Source organism: Lepidochelys olivacea (assembly GCF_965140295.1).
Source record: "Lepidochelys olivacea isolate rLepOli2 genome assembly, chromosome: 18".
Lineage (NCBI taxonomy): Eukaryota > Metazoa > Chordata > Testudines > Cheloniidae > Lepidochelys > Lepidochelys olivacea.
In genome coordinates this window covers 29973611-29991519 of record NC_140428.1, presented here as the reverse complement: position 1 = coordinate 29991519, position 17909 = coordinate 29973611, and the positions used below count along the sequence as shown (strand labels likewise).

The 17909-nt window shown below is 42.5% G+C and overlaps 1 protein-coding gene across 6 annotated transcripts in view; it reads right to left on the bottom strand.

The window, feature by feature from the left end:
• Positions 1 to 17909, bottom strand: part of CAMTA1 (calmodulin binding transcription activator 1) — a 949829-nt gene that overhangs the window by 387531 nt on the left and 544389 nt on the right. For all 6 annotated transcript variants that reach the window (XM_084652102.1, XM_084652098.1, XM_084652097.1 and 3 more), the window contains one exon: positions 3468 to 3539. In XM_084652102.1, the coding sequence (XP_084508228.1) occupies positions 3468 to 3539 (72 nt within the window). The remainder of the gene's footprint in view (positions 1 to 3467; positions 3540 to 17909) is intronic.

Below are 17909 nucleotides of genomic sequence, written 5' to 3'. Positions count from 1 at the left end.
CCCGGGGAAGCTGAAAGAGACCCGTGGTATTAGTATACAGCTAATTGGATATGAGTTTGCTAATGACAGGGCAGCAAAATGACAAAAGTGATTCTGGGTAGCATACACAATGGCTTCCTGGGTGACTGGGAAGGTGAGAGTCCCTTCTCTATGTGGTGGTGGTGGTAAGACTGCACCTAGAACAAACTCTCTGCAGTGCTCGGTAACTCAGCACTAGAAATATGCAGACAGAAGTATTAGAAATACAGAAAAAGATGGGAACAATGATCAAGGGGCTGGAGGAATGGACTTATGAGGAAAGGAGCAAAACATGAACTAGTATAGGTTGGCCAAACCGCGATTAAGGGGGACATAGACACTGTGCACAAGGGTCTGAAAGATGCAAACACAGAGAGGGAACAGGAATTGTTTAGGCTAGTAGAATGGGGCTGAATGGAAATTTGCTGACAGTGAGAACTGTGAGATTTACATAGTGTAAAATAGTCTTTCAAAGAAAAGGATAGATGCTTCATGGCTTCAGACATTTGAAACTGGATGGGAAAAACTACGGAATAGTGTATTGGACATGGAATAATCCTGCAGGGCTCCAGTGGGGCTTGAGAGAGATAAGGCCACGATCCAGTCAAACTCGCCATGCCCTAACTTCCTTAATTGGGAAGCTATGATTATTTCAAAAAGACAAACAATGTGCGGGGAGGAGCCCAGCCCCCTACGCATTGGATGTGACATTATGATGCTACAGCACCTTGCGTTAGCTAGTACCGTCCACCTGCAAAGGTCACAGATAAATCTTGGACTGGAGGAGTTTTGCACTTGGGATGCTGAATCATTTCCTACAAGGCACGGGATAAAGGATGTATTCAGGATCCTAATCTGTGCATTTCTCCTGGAAGACAAGGACTCCTCCCCATGATTTTTCAGTTGCTATGAAATAGAAATGGGAGGTGAGCTGGTAAGGCTCCAGATACCTTGAAGCACTGGAGTTGGGTTCACAGGACTGGTGTAGACAGACAGGGAAAATAAAAACCCTTTCGAGCAATGGGACAGAGAAGAGCTCTGGACTTGTCAGGCTTTGGGGAGAGCAGGCAATTTGATTTGGAAGGAGGGAAGGGTGAGTGCTAATGGGGAAGAGTCAATGACTGCATGGAGGAGGCTAATTATTCCAGCAACTGTCTGTGGTTCAGGGTATATGCAGAACCAGTAACAGCATGGCTGACAGCTATGCACCTCTGAACACAGAGGAAACTCTGTAATATCTTCGCTCACGAGCACTACATGGGACTATGGGAGGTAAGCCTCTACACAGAGACATTAATAGAAAATGATCTTTTTTACATTTGTTACATTCAAGCTACAGGTTTATTCTTGTACATTTATCTAGCTCACTCTTTATAGCAATTTCTTTCAGCAGATTTCCCTGTGTTTCTAAGAGTTAGGGGAAGGGGAAGAGACAGTGAATGGCAAACGGGAACAACAACAAAGGAGCAGATAAAGAAGAGGAGATGAAGAAGTTAAAGGGCTGAGAAGAAACCCAAGGTACTGAACCACCACACCAGACCCCCAGAGCATCCCTGGTGAGAGCCGTCAGGGACAGATCTGGCTGCTTCTCTTGCCACTATGCCCCTTCTTTGCTGGGAGGGAGCACCTAAGTAACCCAAGAAAAGAAGAGTGCCACAGAAGGAAGCGCAGCTGGGGGAAGTGAATGCCAACACTGGTGCTGTGCAGAGAGTTCTGACTGAATTTAGAATTTCAATCGGATTCTTGTGTCACATCATCCATCACGCAGACACCAGCAGAGAGAGGAAGTTAAATAATAAAACAAACAGCTGTCTGCTGCCTAAGGCACACTGGACTCTTACTAAGTTTAGTTTGCGATTTGTTCAGACCAGTGCACTGAACAGTGACCTTTAAATGGCTCCTTTAGCCGTACCTACAGAAGGCTTCTCCCCTTCCTTCCAAGTGCCAGCTGTATCCTACTGTATCCACCGGACATATATTTAAAGGGCACTGTGTGAGCGAGTATCTGTCCCTGAAAGGACATGAACAAACGGTCTGTGGATCTCAAAGCAGAAGTACTGTCCTTTCAGCTAAGCAACAGTAACACTGGCTTCTTTGACGTTCTTTCCAGCTACAGGAGGCAAAAACCTTGTGAGTTATAGGAAATGCTCCACTGTGTGTTATCTGTCATTGAGCTGATGCACCGTAACCACACTAGTGTTCAGTAGCTCTTCCCTGTAGCATGGGTCTAGCCGGGGCACACTAGGTTGCAGCCTGACACAGGTGGAATGCTGGCTTGGGCTGCAATGCTATTTTCCATCAGATGCTGTTACCACACTCAATTGACTTATCATTCATAGTCAGCGAATTTAAAGGGGCAAAATAAAGTTCAAAGGTCTGAATGAAACCATTATAAAAGTACAGAGATTTTGTGCAAACTGTGGGAGGGAAAACTGGATGAGAGGGAAGAGAATCTGCTAAAAGGCTGCTTGAGATCTTCTTCCACGCCCTGATCAAATGAGCTGCTAAAAGGCATGTGTTTATACATCATAACAACAATAATGAAAAATTCTGCAGCTGGGCTAATAACTTGTGAATACCAAATCCCAGTTCAATGCAGTTTGCAGTGATTCAGATTGGTTATGCCAAGCAATGACTATGCATCATGCCTCTCTAACTTTATTCTGACTTGCTGAAAGACACAACACACCACACAAAAAAGAAGAAGAAAATTAATTAGTGCCATCTCGCACTTCTGAACAACCCAACAATAACTAACCAGGATAAAAAGTCCAGCAATCCTTGACTATCACCAGCACTCATGTGCAAGCCTACCATAAATAACCAGCATGCACAGACCAACTGTTCTAAAAAACCCTCTAACAGCAAAGTAATATCTGCACATTGTAGGAATGTGATGAGAATTCAGTTTGAAACTTCCAAGGGGCTTTACTAAGCATACACCAGTAAGAAGAAATATTTGAAAACTGTACAGGAGTTCTAGGACAAAGGTTGAACCCCACTTTCCTTGACTATGTTTTGCCACATACTCTGCACTGAAAGATTTTCAAACAAAAATCTAATCATCAACATAGGGTTTCTTTCGCTCCTGTGACATCCCATATCCATGTTGCAGTCAGCGTTCTTTGCTCCTCATTGCCTGTGAATAACTTCATGTCCAAATCATCTCCTCATTTCAGGAAACACTAAGAAATCTCATTCTCATTAGCTGTCTCTCTGTGTAGGGGATGTTTAAACTGTTATCATTTTTATGTTGCTGAACAGTTATCGAGAGAAAAAAATCATCTCACAGCTCTCAATAGATACTTATTATTTTAAGACATCCACATCACTTTCAGAGAAAAAGCAGAGAAAGTTATAGATCACTTTCCAGAGGCAATGAAAGCCAGAGTCATACAAAATCTCTATAGAACAAACCACAGTAAAACAGAAATCTCATGTCACCTTACCTGAAGAAGCCAGTAGCACCTTCTGTGGAAAGTGGGGATGATGGACGAATGGACATAACAACCATATAGGCACTAGGGAGAAAAAGGAGATACAGCGTTACTGAAGGAAATCACTGTTCAGACAGTAACCTAAGGTTAGAAGAAAGGTAAGCCTGCTCCAGGGACTGGCCTGATATCTACAGTACATTATATGCTGTGTTGTGTTGGTATTTACTAAAATCAATGCCCTGAATAGCTCTTGCTGGTAAAACAGAATACCAGACCAAATTACACCCACACTTTAGAATAGTACTTCATAAACATTTACACAAGTTTAAAGCATTAATAATCTAGATTTTTACACCCCTAGCTGCTTTACACTTTGAGAACCTGTGGCACAGAATTCTCAGATTATTTCAAGTAGAAACAATCAACATGAGATGGCAATTAGGGAGGCAGTGTGGATAGAGCATTGGACTGGGATTCAGGAGACGTGGGCTCTATTTCTGGTTCTACCACTGGCCTGCTGGGTAACCTTGGGCAAGTCACTTCCCCTGTCTGTGTCTCAGTTTCCCCCTCTGTAAAATGGGGGTGATGCGAAAGCGACCTGCTGGTGCAAAGTGCTCTGCACTGACTGACTCACAGAAAAGTTATTCATGCCTCATCTTCATAAGAGCTGGATTCACCCAAAATATAGAGAACGACCGATTCTTAAAAGAATTCCAGTCAGTCCTGACAGTAAATGGGAATTTGAAACTAGGCCAGGGCAGGCATGGTATCATTCTGTTACAACTAACAGAGCAAAGTAAAAACCCTATGCAAACGTCACCAAGCTCTCCTCACTAATACCCAGCCACTGGGGCTCTGGGTCAGTTGTCATTTCCAGTTCTAAATTCCATTGCTCAGGAATCTATAAGCTGGCCAAAACATGCCATTTAAATTCACAATGGCCCCCAGAACCCATCTAAAGGCTTGCTTAGTTAAGCCTCGTGTCACAGGCCCCCAGGGTGAATCAGGAGGGAGCTAGAAGAAGGGTGTCCTTGGGAGACATCCTGGCCCCACTGAAGTCAATGGTAAAATCCTATTGACTTCAGTTGGGTCAGGATTTCAGCATTGGTGAGGTGAGGATCCTTGGTGCCAGAGCTCAATTCCTGCCTTCATTGGCTTTCCAATGTCCACATTTGTTAACCATCAGTTGCAAGACCTGCTTCTCCATGCAGGGTCTGGATAGGGCTGGCAGGTGGAGATTGGGGTGAAGAGAGGGTTTTGGTTATGTGTACTTGAGAGGGTTCCTTATGTTGAACATTGTTCCTGCACCCAAAGCACTAGGGAGGGTTGAGTGAAGCAATAAATAAATAAAATGTTACATGACCATTTCCTTTGGCTTCCACTACACAGAAATCCCTCAGAGATGCACGCACTTTACCGGATACGTTACTGAAACCAAATGACTTGATTTCCTAAATCAGCATCACAAAGCCGGAGCCACTGCCTTCAAAATCACTTATTAAGCTACATAGATTCTCCTAATAACCACTTAAGTGATAAGCTACTGTATTTACTCAAAGCTCAGTCATCTAGATAAGGTCAAAGCAAACAACACTGCACTGTATTACCATGACTCCAGGCACACAACAAAGAAGCTGGTTTGATGTGTATTTTTCCTTCTTCTGTTTCAAGATGATTTTTTTTTTTAAAAAAAAACACTCCTTCACAACACATCCCATGGAAAAAATTCAGTGGATTTGGCTTTAAAAAATTCACAATACATTATTTTGCACATAAAATGCCAAAATGACATTCTGTTAATGAAGCTGATTTGAACCCTACTTGTATGGGAACGGGAATCAATGAGGCTAAGGGATTTTGGCTGCAAGAAAGTCAGATTTCCAATATGCTAGAACTTTTAACATTGCTGTCAGTTGTGAGCTAAACCCAGTACAAACCAACTAACCAACCAAAGCCGAATTAATTTCAAAGATCCCTGTACAATTCCTGTCCAAAATGTATTTATTAAGAAAGCAATATTCTTTTCTGGCTTTTAATGGAGAGAGGGAGTATGATATTACACTTCCTCCTATTGAAGAAGATTCTTGTTCTGACATTTTCCCTTGAATAGTAGATTGCAACCACTGACCAACCTGCTTGTAGCTTTCATGAGCTATTTGCCCTTGAATGGTCACATGCCTCTCAGTAGTATCAGTATTTCTACAATTAAGGGGGGGGGGGGAGGAACCAATCCAATTTCTCCTGACCATGGATTTTTTTAAACTAATTTTTAATGTTTGCATTTTATTCTACAGATTGTGTTGACTAGAATAATACTTAGCCTTTATGTACCACTTTACTTCTTCCAAGTGCTGTATAAATGTTAACTAACGAACTCTCGTATCTGAGGGCTAATAGTCCTCATTATATATGGAACCGAGACCCATTGAGGTTAGCCCACTTTACAGTGGGAAACTCTTGTCAGCAATAGCCCACTCACACAGGTAATGAAAACAGTTTTACTGCTAGTATAAAAGGAGAAAAAATGGTTTCCACCACTACTCCCAGAAGTGAGACTGAAACTTGGCTGATCCTCATCATTTTCTGTAGAAGTGCTGGAAACAATTTTCTTCCTTCTCCACAGGCAATTCAGTGGTGTACAGTACTGGTTCTGAGGTAACGGTTGCCAACAATGGTCATTTTCTTAGACATTAAATGACTTGTCCAAGGTCACACAGTGAATTAGGGACAGCGCCAGGAATGGAACCCAGGAATCCTGACTGCAAGGCAGGAGCTCTAAGCACTAGACAATATTTCCAATCTGCAAAACACCCTGTCTTATCAAAGCATCTACATCTGGGCAGGAGCACCATCAGGACTGTCAGCACAGCTCTAAAAATAGCATCTGCTGGTTACTTAATGGTGCTGAACCAGCTGAGGAGCACACCACATTGTTTTCGTAGGGAATACTAACCCTGGAGCTGTTCTTTTTATTTACTCAGAGATGGAGTAATCCAACAATGAGATATTTAGAGTCCAGTGAACATTTCCCATCAAATGAGAAGAAACTTTAAGATAGGAGAATAAAAACCTGTCAGCTTCCCTTTAATGCAATGACAGGGCAAAGAAGAGTTTCCTCTTTACAACAGATATTCCAAGTCACCCCTGTGGTGCTGTGTTTTGCAGGAGGATGGTGCTGAAATTGCATACAAAAGACAAGCAGGGTCTTATTTCAGTCTGAAATAAATATACCAACCAAAAGGGAGTAAATCAGCAGTATTAGAGAATATCAGATCCTCTTGAACTGAAAAATACTGTTGAAGGTTCCCTGCCCTGCCTCATAGCTCCAGCTTCCCTGATGCTTAGCCCATCTCACTAACACATGAAGAGAAAATGCAAGTTGTTCATTAAGACCATAAAGCTCATTCTGCCTAATGCCAATACATGGATCCCCTTAGTGAAAATGGGAAGGTTTTTATGAACCTCAAGAAGAGACCAAGTGCTTTACAGTGCTCTCTTTAATACATCTAACCCAAGGCCCTTTAACGGGACACACAAAATGAGAACTAGCATTTCTGTAGGATTAGCGTAACAGGCTAACCATGGCCTTGCTGCTGCAGTTGCAGAGTGCCTTCTGTGGAGTCATGGGAGTGGAGGGGTACTCAGCAACTTGCAGGATTGGGCCCAAAGTGTGCCCCACTCTCCAGTGAGTAGAAGAGTCCACAGCTCAGTCTGTTGATTCATTTGATATAAGGAGATAATGAGCTTGAATGGGATCTCTCTTCATTTGCAAATGAATCCTGGTTTATATCCTTGGTTGAGATGAAGAACTGAAACAGGATTAATTTAGAAGAATCCATACTGGCTCACTAAAATTTAAAAGAAACCATATTGACCCATAGAACTGTGCTCCTGCCATGCGGCCATAAAGTGAGAGCGCCATGGATCTGCCATGAAGCCATGAAATAATAGTCAGTGATTCTAACACCTCGGGTTGGGGGTACCTAAGTCATGGTAATATATTCTAGTTTCCTAATTATTTTCAGATCTTTTTATTAAAATGTAAATATGTATCTTTAACTACAATGGCAACATGAGACCTTCCAGCATATAGCTTTGTTCTATATGAATCCTAGACCTAGATTCTCAACAATTAATGAACAATAGGATTTCTGCCCTGTGCAATGTCATGTTAGAGAAAACAAAGCACTCAAATCCTGAGAAGGAACTGACGTGAGTGCATGCCAGGTGGCAGAAGAAGAGATGTAGTGTTCAGTGACAGATGATCTATACAACAGAATTAGCACTGGCTTCTGCCTTCCAGCTACAGTTCAGATGTCAAGGTATGAATAATAGCTACATACATATGTATAGATTGGCTATGTTTAAAGGGAGGAATTTTGCACCAAGATTACAAAGAATGACTGAGGAGAGAGCACAAATGCTGCAGACGTCTGGATTTTGGTTACTACACTTCGGGTTCTTTTACCCGTTTTGGCAAACAAACTTGGCTCCCTTTAGTGCCAAAACATTTTAAATATTAAAACTATTAGAAATTGTATGTTATAAATATTTTAAAATGTGCAGTCTCATGTAACTATTACCAACACTTGGTTGACATAAACTGAAGGACTAAGATAAAGCAAATTCACCTGCTGAACGTTTGCATTATCTCTATAATGGTGAAATAAATATCAAAACGGAATAAGTTATAGGCTTCTTTACAGGGTTTATTTTTAATTCCTTTTCTAATGGTTGCCTCCTCTTCCTCTTTCAGGCTCCTTCACCCCTGAAGTTCTAGTGATGGTAGACAGTTCTACCCAGTGGCTCCCGCACCCCAGCACCTGCCATATTCTCATGATTTTGAGCTGAATTTGGTTTGCAATTTGGACCACCCCAGTCTGCCTTGGTGACCGATTCCCACAATCGTGAATGCGCAATGGAAGCCTGTGCCCCAGAGTCTACCAGAATTATACATGTATATCTACTGATCTTGCCCATGATGTAGTGTTTGGGCCCAAACTTACTGGCCAGTAGAGACTCTCATTTTGGGCTTACTGATCTGCAGACAGGGGCCTGGCCTTGGCCTTGCCCCCCACCCCCGCCGCCGCCTCCAGGAGCTACCCTGCTGTGGGCATTTCTACCAGAAGTTGTCTGTCAGTCACAGTTAGTTGCTTCCTATGTCCCTGTCTTCTCCACCAGTTTTTTCAGGGTTCCCTTTCTGCTTTCAGCTGGTTAAGAACACATTGCATCACTCTCACGCCCTCCGTCCGTTCTCAGAAGTCTGATTCCCATGTTTTCTTGTAACAGCAGTAACTTCCAGTTCAGTGCCGGGCACCTGGGTCCCCGTCTTCTGCTGCTTTTATGGCTCATTCTAGCTCTGCAGCAACCCTAATAGCCTCTTCCAGTTCTTCAGGTTTCTCCTTCTAAAGTGCCACCCAAATCTGTCTCCCAGCCATATGGGCCAGTAAATCCTGCATTTAGTCTTCACAGTCTGGGAAGTGGCGAGGTATCGGCAAACAGCCAAAATTGCTGAGAGAGTCTCCTTTTTATTGTGTCCAGCCATTGAAGGCTGCTCAGTTCCACTCTGCATCTGTGGTTTGATCCATAGAGTGTTGCAGGGCAACCTTGACAGAGGTGTATTTGCCTTGGGAATCATGTGTCCATCCTTCAAAAATCTCCTGGGCTTTGCCTTGCAGCAGCAGGCCAAAAATCTAGCTTGGTGGCCTCATTCCAGACATCTAATCGGGCAGCTCATTCAAAATGGCTGATCCAGCTGGCACAGCGTTGGCCACCCCCTCTCTATGCTTCAGGCATGAAGATGGGCTGCCATAGCTCTCTGCTTGCACTGCCCTATTTCCACTCTCAGGGCTCAAGGATAAAACGTCAGTCAACAGGGTTGTTAATTTCTGGCCACGAAGCAGTCCTCTGACACCTTGTCACTATGGCACCTTACCCCTAAACCCTGCTGGCCAAATTCACCAGCTGGGAAAATTACACTACCACCCATGTAATTATTATAGCTGCTTAGCACTGTGGTACACCAAACCTCGAAGGCACTAATACAGTGCCAGGTATACTGCAACTCAAAGGCACGCACTCAAGGTGCTTCAGATGGTAGGCCAGAATCTAGGCATAAGCCCTGGTGGGTCCCACTAACCGCTCAGACACATGGCTAAAGTAAAATGGTATTTTACTATGGCTGGCAAGAAAGGGGAAGGTTCAAATATCCTAGGATTAGTAGCTTAAACAGTTACAACTCAGGGTGAAAAATAACATTTCTTGTTTGGGCCCTAGGGAGCAGTCCAGTTGAGGGGTAGGGCTCTACAGGCCTACTGCTTGGGATGCCCTTTCTACTCCAGTCTTCTATTAAAAGCAAATGGGAACTTGGAGGTTTCCAGTCCAGGATCAGCTAGTGGTTTGTCCGACAGGGACCACTCCACAGTGGCTCCCTGTCCAGTCTCTGATGATTCTCCACAGGTCCCGCAAAGGCTTGAAACTGGCAGCGATGTCCAGCAGTGACACTCAGTTCACATGCAGTTACATAGATTCTGCTGCAGTCTGCTCTATACACTGAACCTGAGCAAAAACAGAAGTGTTGCTGATGGGCAAAGGAAAATATTCTGAGACAGTGCAGTCTCCTTTGGTTGAAGGGTCACACCACAATTGGTCAATTCAGTCGGTACACTAGGAGTACTCTTGGATTCTTCATTGACACTGAGCTTTCACATCACAATGGCCATGAATAATACTTTCTACCATCTCTGGTTGGCTAGGACTCTCCACCCCATCTTGGTGGATGAAGACCTGGTATCAGATATTCATGCCTTCATCACTTTTCAGCTGGACTATAGAAATGTGATATACCTGCGCATGAAGCCTGCAGTGCTTAAGAAACTCCAACTAGTATGACCCTGCAGTGCGTCTCCTTGGTAACACAAAGTACTGTGAGCACATCAGACCTCCACTCTACACTGGCTTCCCATTGAATTGCGAATGAAATTCAAGGTCTCCTTCCTTAACTTCAAAGCCCTCCATGGCCTGGGCCCAAGATACTTAAAAGACTGTTGGCAGGTCAAGGACAAAGACTGTAAAGCTCATCTGTGTGGGAGACAGAACCTTCTCCAGGTGCAGTCCAAGACTGCAGAATGAACCCCCTCAGGAACTCAGGGCCATCACAAATCACACTCCTTTCTGCTCCAAGTGCAAAGCACGTTTCTTTAAACTTGACTTCTCTAAACACATAGCAACAGGTATAGTTTATTTAATAATGACATCATCATCAAACCATACCTAAATAAGACATTCCAATGCACAGACTTCTTCTGGAGAGAAGATGAGAAAAACAACATGTGACAAGTATGTAGTCATGCTGCTTACTGCACTACTGGAAGATGCTCAGATACTGTGGTATATAAACTTTGATATATATTGATAAATAAATATTTGATACAGAATAGAATAAAATAGAATAGACAGTTTCCTGGTGCTTCCCCTGTGCATCCACCTTCCCTGGTGCCCCTGGCTTGCCATGCCACCACTGCTTCACCAAGTGCCAGATTAGTTCCTGGGTCAAGGTCCTCCCACAGAGTTTCTGCTCACTCCCTGCTATTTGGGCTGGGCAAGGGGATGTGCCTTCATGTCTACCCTGGAGGATCATAAATGCGTGGTCAGAGCATTGATAGGAATGGTAGTTCCCTGCTTGAGCAGATTCATCACAGAAGCACTGCCTCTCTCAAACATTTCCTTCGGTATTTCCATCCCCTGAACTATATAGTTATAGTTAGGGGAATCTGGAAAGCAAGACTGGACCAAATGGGAATTCTGTTCACACTGAATTATGTTCTTTGGTTTTAAGAAGATAAATACTCTTCCTGTGGTTTAGATTCAGTTCCACTGGGATTTTACTCAGCTCCAACAGAAATATAGCAAGCACTATGGGTACAGTCCAAGTAGGTGCCCCAGAGCATTGGAAATGTAGGGCTTTCAAGTGGCCCCATTCTCAGGGGTCTGCTTTGTGAAAAGTGGGAGCTAAGTGGTCCCTGAGCTGGAAGAAGGGGTTGTTATTGGGTTAGTGTACTTTAAAAAAGAGGGCTGCAGCATGGAAGTTGCTCAGCTATTTTCTATTAAAGAAAACTTTCAGGTTATATTTGCTTTTCTTGATTTTAAAATTTCCTTCCATCTGTAAAACTGTCAGTAAATATCATAAAACTCAGCAATATTTTAAACGTATATTATCTAAGACACAAGCAAATGAGTATGACAAAATCCTATCGTTAGATCTTGTTCAAATGGTCTTTAATACCTTTTTCTCCCAGATATGGATATCATGGCATAACTACTAATGTTACAGAGAGGGGTGGAATCCAGGTTTTATCAGCACATGTTTGGGTGACCTGAATAATTTACTCAGCACTCTATTATGCCTGAGTAATGCCGGTTCACCAATCTACATAGCAATAAAACCTGGATAGAACCCTGCACCGTGACATATTCTCTCTTTGCATAATCTCTCTAATACAGGAAGAGTGAACATTTTATCCCAATACAAAAGGTTTCACAAATCTTGATTTATAATCCTTCAGCCTCGCAGGCACCTTCACAAACTAAGAAAATACTTTGCAAACAATAAGATTGCCAGGCTTGGCATCATTAGCATGCCCCATAACAAGATTAGTGTGAAGGAAAAGCCAGATTCAGGTGTGTATTAAAAATGCATGCTTATCAGTGAATGTACTAAGAGGCTGGCGGTTGTTTCTCCTGTGCAAAATAATCACTCACAAGGTCGACTCGAATTAAAAAGGATTTTATGGGCTGCTAGCTTCCACCAGATAGTTATTTTAAAAATACAAATGCTAAAGATTAACAAGGTTTTCAAATATGTCAAGGGTAAATTTGACAAAAAATGAGAAATGGACAAATCCCCCCAAAAACAAACCTAACCCAACCCAACCCAAAGAAAATAATCCAAAGAAAAGCTAAACGTTTTAGTATTTTAATCCCACCATTCAGAATGGGAGAGAAACTGATACTGTTTATTTAGGATAATCTCCAATAGAGATTCTGGGCTGCATTGCAGGCTCATGTTGTATTAAAAGGTTTTTAAGGGATCATTATGCTGACTCAGAAATTGAGGTGTTTCAAAAAGTTTCCATGCAATCATTTAACAATCAATATTTCTTGAGAAGCCTTTATAGGATATATCAGAATTAGGAACTGGTATAACTCTACAATGGCAATGCAAACAATTTACTCAGACCCCTTATAGTGCTGTGATAACTTTATGTGCCCCAAATCTAGGCCCCACGTGCCCACTGACACAAGGATGCTGATCAGTGCTAAGTGGGCTCTAAGGATAAGCCTACACTGCAATTAAACACCTGTGGCTGGTCTGCGTCAGCTGATTTGGGCCCGGGGGCTCGGCCTATGGGGCTGTTTAATTGTGGTGCAGACATTTGGGTTCAGGCTGAAGCCTGAGCTCTAGGACCCTTCCCACTCATGGGGGCCCAGAGCCCAGGCTCCTGCCCAAGTTCAAATGTCTGCACCACAATTAAACAGCCCCGCAGCCCAACCCCCATAAGTTCATCAGCTGACAAAGGCCAGCTGCAGGTTTTTAATTACAGTGTTCACATACTCTGAGTGCCCACCAACACTGATTGAGGCCCACCTCCATACCTAGGCCAAGCCTTGTGTGCCAGCTGATACTAACCAGACACAGGCCCTGCTATTGGGAACTAGCATCCGCTCCCTAGCATTAACTAAGTGACAGCCCCCTCACCCCACTTGCTGACATTATTCCGGTCCAGGACCCATGAACTCCAGCTAGGCCAAGCACCACTGACCCTAACCTGGCTTAGGCCTTGTGTACCTGCCAATGGTAAACGGTTGCCAAGTGCTTATCAACACAACCAGGCACAGGCTCCAGACATTGCCGATGTGAACTAGGGCCAAGGCCACACACCCACTAGTACTAACTTGGCCCTGAGTGTCTGCTAACTGAGCCTCGGCCATGCGTGCTACTGATACTAACCTGGCCCAGACCTGACGTGCCCAAACATGATAACTTGGCCCAGACTTTGCTTACCTGCGGATGAGCTGGCACCAGGCCTGATGTGCCCCTAGATACCTGCTGGCCCCAAACTCCATTCCTGTCCCATAACAAGGAACACGTAATGCAGTAGCACAATGCACAAAACAATTTGCTCTTATGTAAGGAGGGCACCTTTTCCTCCACTTCCCATTTGGGATAGAGCTGCTCTTTGTAATGCTCAGGATCTGCTTTGTAGTAATGCTTCATCTTAAAGATTCAAATGCTTCATTATTGCAATATATCAGTGGCAAGTCTTTTTCTAGGGATAAATCCATGTGTGTGGAATCAGTGAATAGTAGATGCCAAGTAAGTGGTGAATAAGACTACTTTGCCTCCCACTAGACACATTATCTCAGGTATTTCTAAGTTGCCAATTATCACAATATCTAAACTGCGCTGTCAGCATCAGGTAACTTAGAAGAATTGCTCCTTAAACATGGTACAGTCTCTGGATGCCCTATATGGGAATTTTCTTAACTTTCATAAGGTGGATACTGGTGGAATATTTCGGAAAGCTAACACATGGAGCACCATGTTTCTTCTTTTACAAACTGCTATAGAGTAAGGTACTGTGGCTCCAATTCTGGCCAGAGAGATTACAACCCTGCACTCAGATCCCGAACTAATGGTTGAAATGCCTTATCCCTGATCACAAGGTCAGAAGTGAGACCTCCACAATGGATTCATCGCTTATTCCCCCTTCTGTTGTGTTTTGCAGAAATGCAAAGGCTGGATATATTTATGGGTTTAGCTTCTATTTTCATGTAGGTGAAGCCAAATGAAGAATTTAAACAGAAAGAGACTTCACAAAAGAAAAACCTCTACATTTAAGCTGAAGTATCACAGGTGGCATTTATTTTTCTGGGGCATTAGGTTAGTAGCAAAGGTCAAAGAGCAATTCCACATACGGAAAGCCAGCCTTTGTTCTGTCACTGCCTTCATCACAGACAGAGGACTTAAATGATCACATGTGGTACCTGCTTAGTCAAAAAAATTGGTTAATATTAACCTGAGATTAGACAAACCAATTAAAATCCCATTCCTCCACCAAAAGATGAGGCCATAGAATTCATTAAGTAGTGAATTGCTTTAAAATTAATTTTAACTAAATGGATTCCAGTCTGATTTAGCCTTAGGTGCTCAGTGATCAGAGTGATTCTGAATATTAGTCCATTCATTGATCAACGCACCAGAATTTAGGTTATATTTAATAATCTTAAATTGTTCCAAAAACAGCACAGAAACTGGCTGAAGAAAATACATCCCTATAACTAAAAATGAAATTGCTTATGACTTATATTAGAAATTTCCTGAACCACAGTATTTCCTTCTAAGTGGGCTCTAAGATGCTTAGATAGCATGAGTTCCCAGGTTAAGAGAGCACCGTTTGGCAGTGTTCAGGCTTACTGTTCTGCAGCTGAATCTCCTTAACTGGACAATTATTTTGCAAATTCCTCGTGTGATTCATTGCTATAATCTAAAACAATTTGCAATTTGTTATAAGAAAAAGCGTGCAGCTCTGAAAAACCCACTTGAGGCATTTAAGGTAATACTCATGCTGTGTGAGTCTATCTGTGTGCAGCAAAGTTGTCCCTGTACTGTGATCCCACTAGATCTCACAAGCAGGGTTGGGTCACTACTGAAATGGAGCTCTTCAAGGAACACCTAGGTGCTGCTAGAAGCATGATGGGTTGGTTATTCAGCAGTTGAAACACCTATCGTCACCTAGGTGTTATGAGGTGACATTCATTAACATTTGTAAAGCATTTTGAGATCCTTAGATGAAAGGTATCTACAAAGATATCTACAAAGTATTGCTTAGAGAGAGAGAGAAATTCCAACACCTAATTCTTCATTAGAGAATCCCAAAATACTGAGCAATGGGTCACGGAGGGCCAGCTCCTCACCTGGTGTAAATCAGTATAGTTCCACTGATTTGCTGTGCTACCATAGTCACGCTTTGTGATTAGAGCACACAAATCAGCACAGAAAAAAAGATGCAGTGACTACAGGGACTCCTTTAGCATGCGTTTTGTTTAGCTTGTGGATATGAAGAGAGCCCCATTCCCAGAGCTCTCTGTGTGAGGTTTTAGGTGTGCCATTACCTCTTGGTCTGCATAATTAAAGATGCACAAGTATCTCACACCCAGGAAACCTCCTTTATCAAAAGCTGAGCAGAGTGTTAAGAAAATTCAAATGTTTTACAGAAAAATATATGTGAAGGTGCCTTACAAAATACATAAAACATGCAACTGATTCTCTCACAAAGGGTGTGACATGAGACCCAATCTCGAGATGCAGTTGTCAACCTGGCTATTCTAACTTGGAAGTGAATTCGCTCCTGTGGCTTACAGGCCTTCCTGCCCTCAGAGATATGGGGTGGCGCAGGCAGTAGGGAAGCTCTCTTTCTCAGTGACATCATATCTTTGTGTTTCAGAATTAACACAGCTGCAGGAGAAAGGGCTGCAGCAGAAGAAACAAATCTTAATAAATCCAATTGCTAGAATAAAGACAACATGAGTGAAGACTGCAATAAACATTAAATGAATTTTCAGATAAAAAAGCATAAAAATCATGTTTAAGATATAAATACAAAAGCCAGGATATCTTAAGCTTTATTGTTTTTTGGGGATTTCCAAGGTTAATAAATTAACGACCATAAAATGAAATAATAGCTAAAAAGATGATAACACGGTAAATTTGGACTTACAGTGGGAATCAGACATGTCATGAATTTTAGTCCAGAACAAGCTGAGAAAATAAAACAATGAAAGGCATTTTTAATTGGCAACCTCTATTCCCAGACAGGGTGTGTGTACGTGGAAAGTTGTGTGGTTTCCTTGGAATTCTTCCATCATGGTCCAGATTTGCATGCAAGAGCCCCGGCATGCAGTGCCCTCAACTAGCAGTAACTGTAGATCTGCTTGAGGCAACGCCTGCAAGCAGCTTGCTTGGGTTAGTCCACCAAATTGTTTTTGAGGGAGGAGAATGTTGGGAAAATCCAGCAGACAGTTATCAGCCCAGCTCTGCCCTCTCCCTACTTGATCTCTACACTCTCCTGCAAAGGAGCTTTCATGAGGCTTTTGTGAAGGGATGCTTTAACCCCAGGCTCCCCAGAGTAGACAGCATCGGTGTTCAGATCTCCTAGCAATGGGTGGGGTATTAGAAAATATATTAGTTTCCCGTGACTCCTGAGTCAGATGTGCCCTCCTTGGCTGCTCTCTTGCAAAGAGAGAGAGAAGCATTGGGTGCTTAAGGGAAAAGGGGCCAGTTCTCAAGCTCTTTACTGTATGTTGACAGGATAATAGCTTTGAAGGAGTAGCTTGGTATTTACTACATGAAAGATACATGAAGAAGCACATGGGTCAGTATGAATGATTACTGAAATTCCCTATAGAATTTCGGACTCCTTTAAATGGCATAACACAAAACCCAAGAATTTCCAGGATCAGGAAACAGTATGAGAAAATGTAATGCTAATAAAAATACCAAAGCAAATGCAGAACCAATTCAACAAAGATGAACTATCCTCTAGATAAGCACTGAACTATTCATGGATGACATTTGTGTCCACTGTAAAACAGCTGTCCTGTGTCACAAATCATATGGTCTAAGAATTATTGGTATCACTCCCTGGTTCTAGAAGTAAAGAAACATCACAAGGAAACTATACAAACTCTGCTGGGTAATTAGGAGGGCAGAAGGGCATTCACTGTTAATACTGCGTGGATTTCCACTTTTTAACTTGTGGTCAATCCCACACTTTATCCCTATCTTCTTGCTTTGGAGTTTTGGAAGGGCTACATTTTAGATCTGCCCCTTGAAGGTAGTGTCGATTTATAAATCAGAATGGTGTTGTGTGTGCTTTCTCCACTTTTAGCTTCTGGACCCTGTGTGAGTGGATGTCCCAAGTTAGTTTCAATCCAGTGGAAGCAATAACTTTTAGTTATTTTAATGACAGCCACTTTAACACTAAACAAATTGATTATGAGTAGTGTATCACAGTGAATTAAAGATAAGGAAATGGAAGTGTCTCCCTTTTTACTGAAACAAAGCTGAAAAATTGGATTTTCAGTCATTTTTCATGAAATGCTGGCTCTCTTTGCATACATCTGAACAGAAGGTGGCATTTTAGAGTCTTTTAGTAACTGTTTCTTGAATGATCTAGCACTGACCTGAGAGACTTTGAGGGTGCCCAATAAATAATATGACAAAAAGGCTGAAGAAAACATTGAGCGAGTGACTAACCTATCTGCCCTTCATGTAAAATTGTAATATGCGAATATCAGAGAAATTTTCCCCCCTTAAACAAGGCTTCTGCCTGAAAGACAAGCATTGCATGGACACAAAGGAGGAAAGGGGATTCTGTCCTCATCTGTATGTCG